This window comes from Fulmarus glacialis, unplaced genomic scaffold, assembly GCF_000690835.1.
Source record: "Fulmarus glacialis isolate BGI_N327 unplaced genomic scaffold, ASM69083v1 scaffold13849, whole genome shotgun sequence".
Taxonomy (NCBI): domain Eukaryota; kingdom Metazoa; phylum Chordata; class Aves; order Procellariiformes; family Procellariidae; genus Fulmarus; species Fulmarus glacialis.
In genome coordinates this window covers 10760-24233 of record NW_009231488.1, presented here as the reverse complement: position 1 = coordinate 24233, position 13474 = coordinate 10760, and the positions used below count along the sequence as shown (strand labels likewise).

The window sequence follows — 13474 nt, the reverse complement described above, 5'->3', positions numbered from 1 at the left end:
ATATCTGCACAGAGAATCTAGGGTTGTTACCTGGTCTAGACCTTACTTCTTGGGAACAGGAAGCATAAGGGTGAGAGCTGTTAATTACTTAAATACTTGACTGAGATTTAAAAATTAGATATGTTCCTGCAAATAGTTGAATATTTTTCTACTTTAGCAGGCTTCTTTCCAGTGTTAGAATTAAGGTACTTGAAAAATAAACTCTGTTTCTGAAAATACGATATGATTTTTCTTACGGTGTTTTGTTTTTCAGTTTTTGCAATGAGTTTGGGCAGTTAAAGTGAATTAGATGGTCTTGTTTGGTGCCTTCGTTGTTCTAGCACATGGCTGCAAAATGTTGATTTTATTCCACCATGAAATATATTCAGATAATTTATTTGTAGCTATAAACTAGCCTGAGCTGTGGTTTATGGTCCACATTTACAGAAGTAAGCATGTAACGTTCATGAACCCAAGGAATCTGCAGATACTGGATTTAATGTCATGGTCTTAAATCCCAAGAGAGCTCAGTGGATTTTATGAAAGCATGTAGTATTTGCATGTAATTGAACAGAATATAATTTGGATCTAAAACAGCAAACACACTTTGAAGGTTAGTATCAGTGTTACACGGTGCCAAGATACCACAGGAGTGGACGTACTCAGATCTTGAGTAGAATAAGATTGCTGACCAAAGAAAAGCTTGAGCCTAGACTAAATAAAAGTAAATTCCATCTTGATTACATTGTTTGTTTTTTGAGTTTTGCTTTTGGTGACCTTGAGGTACTGAAACCTTCTGTATTATTTTGTATTTGCAGAAACATGATCCTCCCCTTAGTAGCATTCCCTGCTTGCATTACAAAAAAATGAAGGAAAACGAGGAAAGGGAACAAAACAATGACATAACCCCAAATGGGGAAGTATCACCTGTAAAGCACCTAGATAAATCTTCAGAACTGGACTGCCAAACTGAAGAACCAGATTCTACTGCTGCTGATTCTGGGCCTTTAGATGACAAAGACCCCTCAGGGGGAGATGCAGCACAAGGAGCCTTAGGACAAGTTAAGGCCAAAGTTGAAGTATGTAAAGATGAATCTGTAGGTATGTATGGAAAGTGGAGTCTTTTCTTGGCTGGAGTTGGGGTAATGGCATTTGGGATACATATGCTTTATTCCAGACTTGGCAACTGAATAATATCTTGCCTGACATCAAGTGGTCAGTTGTCTTTCTGCACAGTTTTTCATATGCAGAGATCTGGAGAAATAGATCCAGTATTAGAAATCAGTTTTGATTTTAACAGGAAGAGAAACGTACAGCGGAGATTTTTGCTGGAGACTTGAGAGTCCACTTGCAAAAGTTTTACACACAAAAATGTGAAAATTTTGGAAGTTTAGTCCTGTAGACTTTATCTCAGTTTAAGAATCAATTAAGTCAACATATACATATGAATTGCTGTTGTCAAGTGTGTTTGTGTGACTTCTTTAAATAGGCTTTTCTATGCAGTCTCCATATTGGCTGAATGAATCTATTTTCAGTATGAACTCTTAAGATAAATGGTGTAGTTAAACTAGATTTGCTTATTTACACAAGTCTAGCAGAATAAGTTATGCAAATATAATTGCACTCATGCCAAGGGGTATGATGCTTCGTTACTTTATTTATGCAAGTCTCACACTTTTATACAAAAAGCTGCCTAAAGAAGTCATGTCAAAATCACTGCGAAACTAGAGGAACTTAGAAAGGTCATGTGCCACTTACCACAGCTACCACAGTACTTGAGAGTATCATCCATGTAAATTACTGCTGCGCAGAATAGTGATATGGATTGTAGGCTGCCACTTATCTTTGTAGCCTTCAAACATAAAACTTGTCCTTGTCATTACACGTGTCCTGTTCAGTCCGAAAACCATGCCAGAAGATTTAAAAAAAAAAAAAAAAAAAACCATCAATATTTAGCAGCAAAACTAAAACCAGTAAGTACTTATTTTCTACGTGAAGTTCACCTGTCTATCTCTCTCTTTAAATAGGATCTGTTCTGTATTACTGAAAAAAATACTGAGTGATCAAGTATAAGTGTGACTTGCATTTGGAATTCCTTGTGGAAGGAAACAATGCCAGCAGCTTGCTTTTCTTTGTTTACATCTTGGGATGCTACTTTTTATTTTTGCTGATTATATCTGCAGAAATGTCCTATAAAGGGGAAGCAGCTGTACTTTTAAGGGGGGCAGTCTTTTAGTACTCTGTATGTGAAAGTGAATATGTTAAATTCTGTTTAGAGGCCAGCAGATACTCGTGGAGTGCATGGAGCATCATTATACAGTGTTTCATGGTACACTGTTTAATAAATAGGCAGTGATAGTCAGTTTTGGCTTCAGGAAACTGAGGCTAATAGCATAACTATTGTTAATCCCTGTATATACCTTGCTTCAGGTAATAAGGTGAATATGTGATTAAGTAGAACAGTTACTAGTGTTTTGTTACAAATTGTGTTGGGTATTATGGTGGTTAGGGCTTAGTAAAATCTTCAAGTGACAGAATAAAATGTTCTTTTGTTTTGTTTTCCAGTTTGCACAAATGTTTTGCGTTTGACCCAGTGACAGGAAACCTTGTAATTAGTTCTGTTAGTATAAAATAGCATCTTAACCTTGAGTATGTGAACTAAAGCCACTACTTTTGCTCCTAGTCTAAAAAAATAATTATAACATACTGTTTAGAACAGTAGAAATAGTGAACTTAATGTTTTCTCAGTCGTAAAGTAGAGAGAGTAACTTGCTTGTGTTCCTTAGATCTGGAAGATTTTAGACGCTATCTGGAAAAGCGTTTTGACTTTGAACAAGTTACTGTAAAAAAATTCAGAACCTGGGCTGAGAGACGGCAATTCAATCGTGAAATGAAGCGGAAGCAGGCAGAATCTGAGCGGCCTATTCTGCCTGCCAATCAGAAACTCATTACCTTGTCTGTGCAAGATGCACCTACAAAGAAAGGTTAGTTTGTCTACCTGGAGTTCAAATATTCTGTATCAAAGACTAATTACAGTTCTAAGCTTGACTGAAAAAAGGAAAAAATCCTGTAATAAGTCCACTTTCTTCTTGTTCTAGAATTCTGTGTTCTTGGATCCATCATATTACATAGTAAAGGAAAAATACGGTCAAAATATACTTCCTATTAAAAAAGAATAATTCCTAAATGAAAGGATTTTTATTTAAGGTTGCAGTCCTGGTAACTGGTTACTACCTTCAGATACTTGTTACTGTTGGTTGTTAATGAAAACCCTCCTGCCTAGTCACTGAATGCTACTGCCTTCTCAGTTCTATACCAGTTCTAATTGGTCCTGAATTGAAGACAGATTACAAATGCCAGATTGATCCAGATTAAAACCTGCAATTAAAAATACAAATTTTAAGCAGTTTGGTGGAAACGGTTAAGAACGAATTGTGTGTGCAGTTGTGTCCTGTGGTGTGAGGGGTGGTGGATATCATGTCTGATGAGGAGCTGGGCGAATTAGCTCTTAGCTGTATCGGCTGTGTAGCCATAGTAGTATGTTTAACTGCAGTCTGATATTTAAAATGTCCATAGACCTGTGATTTGGGTTTTGTTCTTGTTTTGTACATTGTCATGTTTCTGGGTTTCTTCTCTTTAGCAGAATTAAAACTTATGAATTGCATATTGACTGTTCCCTGTTACAGGGAGGTGCAGTTGAATTTTTAGGTAATACACTTTATCCTAAATTCTAGGTTCAGAGCCACATGGAAACCATCTAAATTAAGGACTTACTTGTACTTTACCTATCTAAATCTTAACTTTCTCTCTCCCATGCTGCCATAGTGCCCTCTGAGGCAGGCTTTGTGCCCTTGACTAACACAATACTGTTGCAGGAAAAAAAAAAAACAAAACAAAAACAACTTTCAAATAAAAAGAGCATGTTCAGGGCAAGGGGCAGTGATCTGATCTATGGCTTGCTAAACAGGATTTTGTGAGGGGAAAAAAAACCAGAGTGATTCTGGTTTGTGGATTTGAAGTCTACATGCCTGTTGTTAGAAGGGAGATAAAATACGTGTTTAGGAGCATATTAGAGGATTTCTAATTGATGTTAGCTGCCAAAAATGCTGCGTGTAGAGGTCCAGAGGCCATGGGACTGCAAATATTGAACAGAGGATATTTGACTTAGCTCATAATTAGTGCACTTCCAGTTGTTGATAGAAGTTTCTCAGACATTTCTCAATGCTTTTTCAGAGGAAATGGGCTTTGAGGTCATAATTATCCATGTCTGATTCAACAGCATTGCATTTAATTTGAGCAGGCACTTATCCCTTGTAGCTTGTCATTTATTTATTTATTTGTAGTAGAAATTGTCTTCCAAAGACTGGAACTACTTACCTGCTTTCCCCTCCCCCCCTCTTTTTTTATAGAATTTGTCATTAATCCCAATGGGAAATCCGAAGTTTGCATACTGCATGAATATATGCAACGAGTCCTAAAGGTTCGCCCTGTTTACAATTTCTTTGAATGTGGTAAGTCTGTTAAGTTTTTTGATCGACCACATGCTGTTTTGAAGGGCTTATCACATGCTTGCTTACCTGCTTTCCCCTCCCCCCCTCTTTTTTTATAGAATTTGTCATTAATCCCAATGGGAAATCCGAAGTTTGCATACTGCATGAATATATGCAACGAGTCCTAAAGGTTCGCCCTGTTTACAATTTCTTTGAATGTGGTAAGTCTGTTAAGTTTTTTGATCGACCACATGCTGTTTTGAAGGGCTTATCACATGCTTGGATTTTTTTTCTTAAAAAAAAAAAAAAAAAAAAAAAAAAAAATAAAACACTATGGACATTTTTTTCTAGGGGATGTCTTGAAAGTCTGTTGTGAGTCAAATTCTAGCTAGGAAATGTTTTCTGTATCTTAAACATGGCTTTTGAGGATAAGAGCGGTCTTACATTTAAATTAATAATATGGCTTTTTAGTTGGAAAACTATGCCTAAGTGAAAATAGGTTTGAGTAACTCATTTGCATCTAGAAGGACCCATCAGTGAAATAAGGGCAATTACAGTTTTGCTGACTGTGTACAATAATATTTGCTTAATTTTCTTGTCATTGATGTCCAGAAAATCCAATTGTAAGGCACGCGTGGTTTTAGCGAATCATCAGAATCCTGAAAAGTTAAATACTAAGCCCAAATAGTTTCTGAAGAGAAATATGTAGACCCTCAATTATGAAGCTATTAAGAATTTGAAAGATTCTGCAGACACATATGTACCCTTTCTGAAGCTGCAATAATTTGAGATATTTTTGTGGTTTTGTTCTGTTCTGGTTTTCTTCCAATTAACAAAAAATACAGTAGGTTTTCTAGATATGTACAGTTTTAAAATCCTTTAAATGTTCAAGCTACTGTATGTTATGATTGTTGTTATGTCATAGAGGTTCATATTTAAATACAGTCATGCTAAGAGAATTGTGTATGTATAAATTGGTGTTACTAGTTAGGTGCAGATGGCAAAAAGTTCATAATGCAGATGGTAGGAATTCATTTGGTATAAATGTTGACTAATTTTGCCCACATTATTAGAAGAATGGAAATAGAAGTGTCATGCTACTGGACTAAAAATAACTTAGAGTTACTGAGACTATGTTGTTCCATGATTAGTGTGGGATTTATGTGAAATGCTGGGTGGATACCTGTGTGTGTTTTTGAACAGCTTTTAATTTTATTCTGTGTCAGTGGTGTGAGAGGTTGTTCGGTAGTTCCTGACTTAGGCTGTACAGAGACTGTGTAAGTGATGCTAGCACTCAGAAAAACAAAAACTCGGGGAGAATTTCATTTTAGATAAATAGCATGGGAATGCACTTGATGCTTAATCAAGAATCTAAAAACGTTACATATATGGCAAATGTAACTGGAATCAAATTAATGTTGGATTTTTTTTTTCCTGTAAATTCTAGCCAGATTGCCTTATCTAGCTGCATTTGAGATTGCTTTACAAAGTGGTATAGCATATGTTCCTTGCATTTTTGCTTTTGCCAGGTTTTTTTTGGGGTACCTTACGGAGGAGGAAGAAATTATACCTTTTTCAGCAGCAGGCTTGAAAGGATTAAGTCCTGCAGTCAGCATCCAAGGAATTACAAGTCAGGCATATTAGTTTAGTGTGGAGTCTATAATTATTCAGAATTACGTTATTCCTGTATATGCATTACATAATGTAACTGAGTTTTCAATATCAGAATGTGTAGCTCTTGTATTTACACTGTGTTACTGATGCAAAAACTTTGGAATTAGCATTTGAATTCTGGCAGATGACAAGTGATCTCTTAAAATGTAAAAGTTCTTTATTTGGAAGAATGAAGTACATGGTGGTAAGTCTCTTAATGGAAAACTCTGTTAGTTTTTCATGTGCTGGAGTAAGCAATTCTTAAGTCTTCTGAAGAGTAAACAATTTCTATCCCTCTTGAAGTTGAAATGATGAAAACAAGTCTTGATAGTGGTGGTATTTCATGTTCATGATGAGTATTTTACATTGGGAGTTCTGAAAAGCTTTCTTTTTCTTTCCTCCTCTATTTCCAGAGAACCCAAGTGAACCTTTTGGAGCCTCAGTGATTATTGATGGAGTAACTTATGGGGCAGGAACTGCCAGCAGCAAAAAACTTGCCAAGAATAAAGCTGGTAACATTTTTTCTTTCTTAATACCAACTGCTGAATTGTTTATCTGTTTTCATTTCTGCTTTGAAGATGACATATTTGCAATAGTAAGTAGGAAACATTTTGTTAGTAGTCAACAAAGGTACACTCATGTCTTTTTGGTAAAAGTGATAAATACTGTTGTAGAGACTTTTCCGACAACCCTAAGTTCAACAATGTGCTGGGATAGAAAATCACGAAGAAACTTCAGATGTTAACTTATGTGTAAACTATTGATGTATACTGAGTAGCTGTAAGAGCATCTGTCTCTAACGATCAGACCAGTAAGAGAGTGTTGGGGGTTTTATATTTATACTGTCACCTGCTATATAAACACCTGGTGTATGGATTTTAGCAAAATGTAAGTCTTTGCCCTTCTTTAAAAGCAAAAAAAAAACCCTCAAGATTTTGGTTGTTTTGATTCTCTTTCTGGTAATAAAACAATTGCACTGAACAATGTGATTATTGATTTTTCAAGTACTTGTCTTCATTAATTAGTTCTAATTGTGTAAGTCTGTAATAAATATGCAAATAATTAGGATCTAGATGAGAATGTGTCTGACGCATTAGAACTTCTTACTGATCTCCAACTTTAAATGTCTTTAGCACAAGGATCAAGAAGAAAAAACTTCTCAAAATGTAAAGATGTATAATGTACCTGTGGTACTTTCTGCACTTGTGAAATTTATCAGTGTAGCTAAATCATCAAAAGCCAGCCCATAATTGTTTGTGCATGAAAAAAAAGTATTTTGCTGTGAAAATTCAGGCAAATACTGGGTGTTCTTTTTGTACAATACTATAGTTCTGAGTGCCCTAGTGATATGATACTAGGGCTCGGCTGTAATAAATAAGGAGTGATAACAACTCTTTATTTTTAGGTCCGAAGGGCTCTATGTCACTTTTAAAAAGAGACTTGATTATCTTTTTTTTTCCTTTCATAGGCATTTTCAAAAAGCAGTTGCTTCTTAGTTTAATTAGTTGAGACTTTCATTATCAACTTGAACAAGTAGAATTTTTTTTTTTTGTCCTTAAAAAGTGCAAGCAAATGTACTTCTTACAAAAAGAAGATGCCCATCTTACCTGTAAAGTTGTTCTCTAATATGAGTGGATATTTTTAGGGGAGATGTGGGGCTTGCTTAAAGAGTGCTTCATTCTGCTGTTTTTCTTTACAATCATTGTTTAAAATAAACATAATCAAGGTGTTTAATCATTTTCTGCAGCTCGAGCTACACTGGAAATCCTTATTCCTGACTTTGTTAAACAGACCTCTGAGGAGAAGCCCAAAGACAGTGAAGAACTTGAGGTACTGAACTCTTGCTTGCTGGCTGTCATTGTTGGAGTCTGTTTTTAAAAACATTACACATTCAATGTCAGAAATATTAATGAAAATTCGTACCATTGTTTTCTCAGCCAGATGGAAATGTGAAATTCTTCATTTACAGCAAATCTATGGCAATGAAAATACTTTTTTTTCTTTTTTCTTCTTCTGTTGGAACTGACCAGAAAATTTACTGTGATGCAGAGAACTAGTCCCTTATTGAAATATCAGGTCACTTACTAAAGACCTGAAATGTTCCAAGACACTAGACTGCCTGCACTATCCTGGCTTCCAGAATCCTCTGGTTGATGCCTTGAAAAGTTCAGAGCTAGATGCTGTCTGGTTTTGTGTGATCATCTTAGAAGAACAAATAAGAACTAAAAGTGCCCAGACTTCTGAAACATTTTCACTTAGCTGTGAAAGCTACTTATTGCCAGATCAGACAACTAAAATTTGAGACTTTAAGCAGTGACATTTGAGAAAATCAAAGGAAAAGTTTCTTTAAGTGGAGAGCGTGTACTGTATTTTCAGGTATTGGAAATATTAAATAGCTAGTTTATCAGTGATATGTTCACTTCTGATTCAGCATGTAACATTATCAGTAAGGAGTAAAGGAAAAATCGGTGATCAGCCTGAAAGGAATGTTTTTATTTTAAAAAGTGTAATATACAGAATGGGTTGTTTGTACATTTGCTTTAACTTAAAACTGTATTGTATGCCCTACACTATTGAAATGGTCATTAAGAAAATGCAGAGAATTTTTTCCATTGTTTTAAAATACAAAACGTTCCAATAGCTGTTATTTTATGTTTTCTTTTATTAAACCACAGCATTTTGATAAGTGGAATTTTGTAATTAGTTAAAACAACTAAAATAACCTTGTCCTGAGGGAGAAAGGATGATAAAGAATTTGTAAGACTGTCATTTTTATGTCCATCTTGTATAATGTAAAATCGGAGTTAAAAGAATTATTTAAATTTGTATGCAAATACATGATTAGGTGTGGCAATCTTAATGATGTTGGTAAATACCTCCGTTATAGATTTAAAAATACGTTTTTAAGTGTTAAGCACAGAGTAACAGAATTTTTTTAATGTTGCAAAGGAGAAATGAGGGTTAAGAACAGTATTAAAGTCTTATTTGCGCAAAAGCTCAATAACCCTTTTCAATTCCTTTGTAGTATTTTAACCATATCAGTATTGAGGACTCACGGGTATATGAACTCACCAGTAAAGCTGGACTCTTGTCTCCATATCAGATTCTCCATGAGTGCCTTAAAAGGTAACGCTGCAGAATAAGGAGCAAATTCTGTTGTGTACAGGTGTTTGGGTCGGAGCACATTGTTTGTTTGGTTGCTGGTCCCCACAGAGTTTGTCAATAGCTTGGACATTTGTGGGCTGGCCAGCCTTACTGCACTCACTGTGGCTATAAGAGACATCGTGTGGGCTGAGCTGGTTGATGCTGTATCTGCCTTTAATTCCTATTTGCTGTTTATGCTTCTTGTCTTCTGAGATTAGAATTCAGTTGTGAGACACATAAATATACTTGTTTTTTGTTTATAAAGGCTTGCCTTTCCATTCAAGTCAAGTTACTGATCTAAAAAGGAACTCTTTGTTAATTAACGTCTTAAAATTTATTATTGATGTATCTAATTCCATTGCAATGACTATCAAAGATAACTGCAACCACTTCAGTTGTTTGTAATTTTACTTAGTATATGATACTGATTTTGTTTGTGCTTAAGAAACCATGGAATGGGTGATACATCCATAAAGTTTGAAGTGATTCCTGGTAAAAATCAGAAGAGCGAATATGTCATGACTTGTGGCAAGCACACGGTGCGAGGCTGGTGTAAGTACAGTACTTAGTGTGACCTCTGATAGTATCTTCCTTTTTTCCTGTTCTCGTTTGTTGTCCATTTCGAAGGTTCAGCTATCTAACTTGTTACATGCTTATTCTACTCTTCTCTGGTATCTCAATTTTGAATAATACAAGTAAATATGGGTGTTCATCTAATTACGTAATGTGCCGGTATTGACACGTTTTCATTATTATTTTTACAGGCAAAAATAAAAGAGTGGGGAAACAATTAGCTTCTCAGAAAATCCTACAGCTACTACATCCACATGTGAAAAATTGGGGCTCTCTTTTGCGTATGTATGGTAGAGAGAGTAGCAAGATGGTTAAACAGGTGAACATGATTTTGTTTGATTGTAACCTACCTTGTGATTGTATTTTTGCTTTTGTATTTTTCTGGGTTTTTAAATTTAGTTACAACAAAGCTTTAATGGTATTTATTTTGGCATAATAGTGTTGTTCCCGGTCATGGTAAAGGCAGTATGCATTTGATGGGCAGTTCTCAATTCTTCTGAATTGATTCTCATACCTTGTTATTGCCAGACGATAAGATGAGTGCTTTCATTGACAATAATAATTCTGTTAATCTCGCATCTTCCAGGTCAAAATTATATACCCTATTTAATATTTAACTCATGGAAATACATGTTTTTACTTAAGGAAGTACAACTATCACAGGTTAAACTTCTGCTCCATGTGTTTTAATTTTTTTTTCATCAAAAAGGCTCATCTGTTGTTTCTTATGGTTCTGTTGGATAGGAAACCTCTGATAAAAGTGTGATAGAACTTCAGCAGTATGCCAAAAAGAACAAGCCAAATCTGCACATCCTGAACAAGTTGCAGGAAGAAATGAAAAAACTGGCACAAGAAAGAGTGAGTATATGCTCTTTTGTATTTACAAGCAGGAAGAATGCCTTGGGTCAGCCTTAGATTAGAATTTTTGCTTGTTTTATACAGTATCTCACGTAAAGAGAGCTGTTCAAAACTTGATTTTGGGAGGAGACTACTTTCAGAGAGATTTTCATCCTCTCTCTTAAACTGGCTTATAACTTAATTGTACCTACTTTGGTAAATTTATTTTTAACATTAGAACAAGTTAGTCTTTCACAAAGATTGACACAAGTTTGGCTAAAGTTGTTCAAATTTTAAAACAGTGTTATTATATTCTCTTTATGACTGTGTCGTGGGGTTTGTTTCATATTCTTTTAGGAGGAAACGCGAAAGAAACCCAAGATGACAATAGTGGAATCGGCTCAACCTGGTAGTGAACCTCTGTGTACTGTTGATGTGTAATGAGAAAATTTACAAGTGGGGAGCAATAACACAAATGGAGGAACTAGATTTTCAACAATTATTTTAAAATTGTTTGCTGCAGAATGCAAGATAACTTCTAAAATCCAAGCTGCTTCAGTTATGCATTGTTCTTTTTGCATCATCAGGGCAATATTACTTTTTCCTATTTTCTTTTTCTTTTTTTTTTTTTTAATACCTCTGAGATATGTACGTTTAAAGGATTGATCATAAAGATCTCTACTTGGGCAAATGCACAGAGGACAGGCATGTTCACACAGGATAAAATCAATCAAGCACTTTTTCCTGGAAAGCCATCCATGTTGTTTGAAATGGATGTGTTTTAAGAATGAAATTCAGAATATCTATGTACAGGTTGAAGCTGATACTATATATATATACACATTCATATATATGTATATATAAAAGAAATATATGTACATCTTCTTGTATGAACATGCCTAAAACTATTTTTGTGAAAAGTTTTGTTGCATTTCAGCACATAATAATATGCACTGATAAGACACTTTGGTGACAAATACATGAAAGTGAGCAATGTTCCTAATGCCATAGGATCAGGCCAGTAATGCTGTTTCTTTTTGTTTTGTTTTTTTGTCTCCTGCCAGGCTTAGTTATTCAAGATCACAGTATGCAGATTTTTTTTATTACTTGAAAAGAACAAGTATACCTGGTAGTGTTAAGAGCAATAGGCTGGATATCCAAAATTACTGGGTTTTATTTTAATTGAGAAGAACCTATGTTAGTTTACAGATCAGTTGAAAGGGGAAAATGTGGCCCTATTTATTTGATTAAAATAAAAACTGTAATTTGAAAGGCTGTTTTCAAAGCTTGGAGACAAAACGCAGCTGACGATGGTTGACGGTCTGAAAACATTTTGCCAATGACGTGTTTAAAGACCTTCCACTCCCTTTCCCAGCAATAAAACAATTTCTCATTTGTTTGGAGTCAGAATGTATCTGACTTGATCGATTAAGTCTTAATTAATTTGCACCATAAAAGCAAAGAATTCTTAAAAAAAAAAAAACCACCACCACAACCCTGAGAAATCTGAAATAACAGCAGCAATTAAGTTTTTTTAAGAAGTTTTTGTTTTTACTTTTTTAATTACATTTTTAGTTTTTAAAGAAAAGTGTAACTTCTGCAATGAAAATTAGAATGTAGATTTGGAATATGACATAGAGTAATGAGTAGAATGAGACCATAGCAGGTTATCCTGGTAAATAAGAAAATCACAAATATGCAACTATTATAAAATACAGTCTTAGAAAACAGGCAGTACTCACTATGTCATCTGAGGCTTTATTAAATTAAGCACAGAAGAAATAGTTTTGGCTGTAGTGAAAGCACTGCTTTGTGGGTTTCATTCTTCATATGGGGTTCTTTACTGGGTGATTGCAGTAAGTCTTCTCTTAGAACCATTTTTGTGGGTTCTTTAGTTTGTTCTTAAAAAAGAGAGTGAAAACCAAGCTGGTGGTAGGGCTTCAATGATTTATCCAAGAGTTGTACTGCTATATTTTACACTCTTACTCCTGTAGGAGTGAAAGAGGTCAGTTCCTTATAGTTGCTGCAGCTCCTGGTACTTACCTGGACAGTGATCTGGGGGCTTGAGGGGGGTTTTTGATTGGGTTTTTACCATGTTACATATAGAGTGCTGCAGTATAATGAATTTAGTGCCTACTGGATTTTAACAATATTGGCATCAGTATTGTAAGACCTCCTTTTAATATCACCCATTATTTTGGAAATATGTGGATTTTAGTTTAGATCTCAAACTAATGTTCTCTAATATGTTACATATAATGTTTGAGGTTAAGCAGGAGGAGTCTTGGAGTCTTACCTGTTTCTGTGTTTGAGTGATATGCTCAGAGGTCTCTGCAAATATGAATTCACCCATTTTTTTTTTATTATTATATTTAGCTTTTCAGTTCCACGAGTTGCAATCCTGTTGTAACAGGATACGGGTAGTTGGAAGACTATACATAAACTATTATTTAAAGAAGTGGCCTATCTAAAAAAAACAAAAACAAAAAACACTGCCTCTGCTTTTTTTTGTATAGCTTTAATAATCTCCATCTTTTGAAGGGTATATGATATTGGTGCAGTAGTGACAAGCAGTGATTACTGTTTGTCTCTCTTTTTGTTGTTTTTTTGTTTTGTTTTCATAAAGACAGGGCTTATATCTTCTATGCCTAAATGTATTACTCTTTTAGGTAGGTTTTACTTCAGCTTATTTTTTTTCACCAGGAAAATCTGTACTTGGATGGCACTGTAAAAGACAAATCACCCGTGTAGATCTTTTTATTTTTCTGAAATCAGAATGTCAATACATTTGCAGGTCA

General features: G+C 34.9%; 1 protein-coding gene across 1 annotated transcript in view; it reads left to right on the top strand.

Annotated features, from left to right (window-relative positions):
• The window catches only part of DGCR8 (DGCR8 microprocessor complex subunit), a 14284-nt gene extending 2824 nt beyond the window's left edge, over positions 1-11460 (top strand). Inside the window, 11 exon segments of the mRNA XM_009584600.1 lie at positions 1-70; positions 798-1080; positions 2766-2963; positions 4389-4490; positions 6536-6634; positions 7870-7952; positions 9148-9248; positions 9712-9818; positions 10031-10158; positions 10584-10697; positions 11034-11460. The exon segment at positions 1-70 is cut by the window's left edge and continues 30 nt beyond it. Coding sequence (XP_009582895.1) covers positions 1-70; positions 798-1080; positions 2766-2963; positions 4389-4490; positions 6536-6634; positions 7870-7952; positions 9148-9248; positions 9712-9818; positions 10031-10158; positions 10584-10697; positions 11034-11117 — 1369 coding nt within the window. The 3' untranslated portion in view covers positions 11118-11460.
• Positions 11461-13474: the final 2014 nt, after the last annotated feature.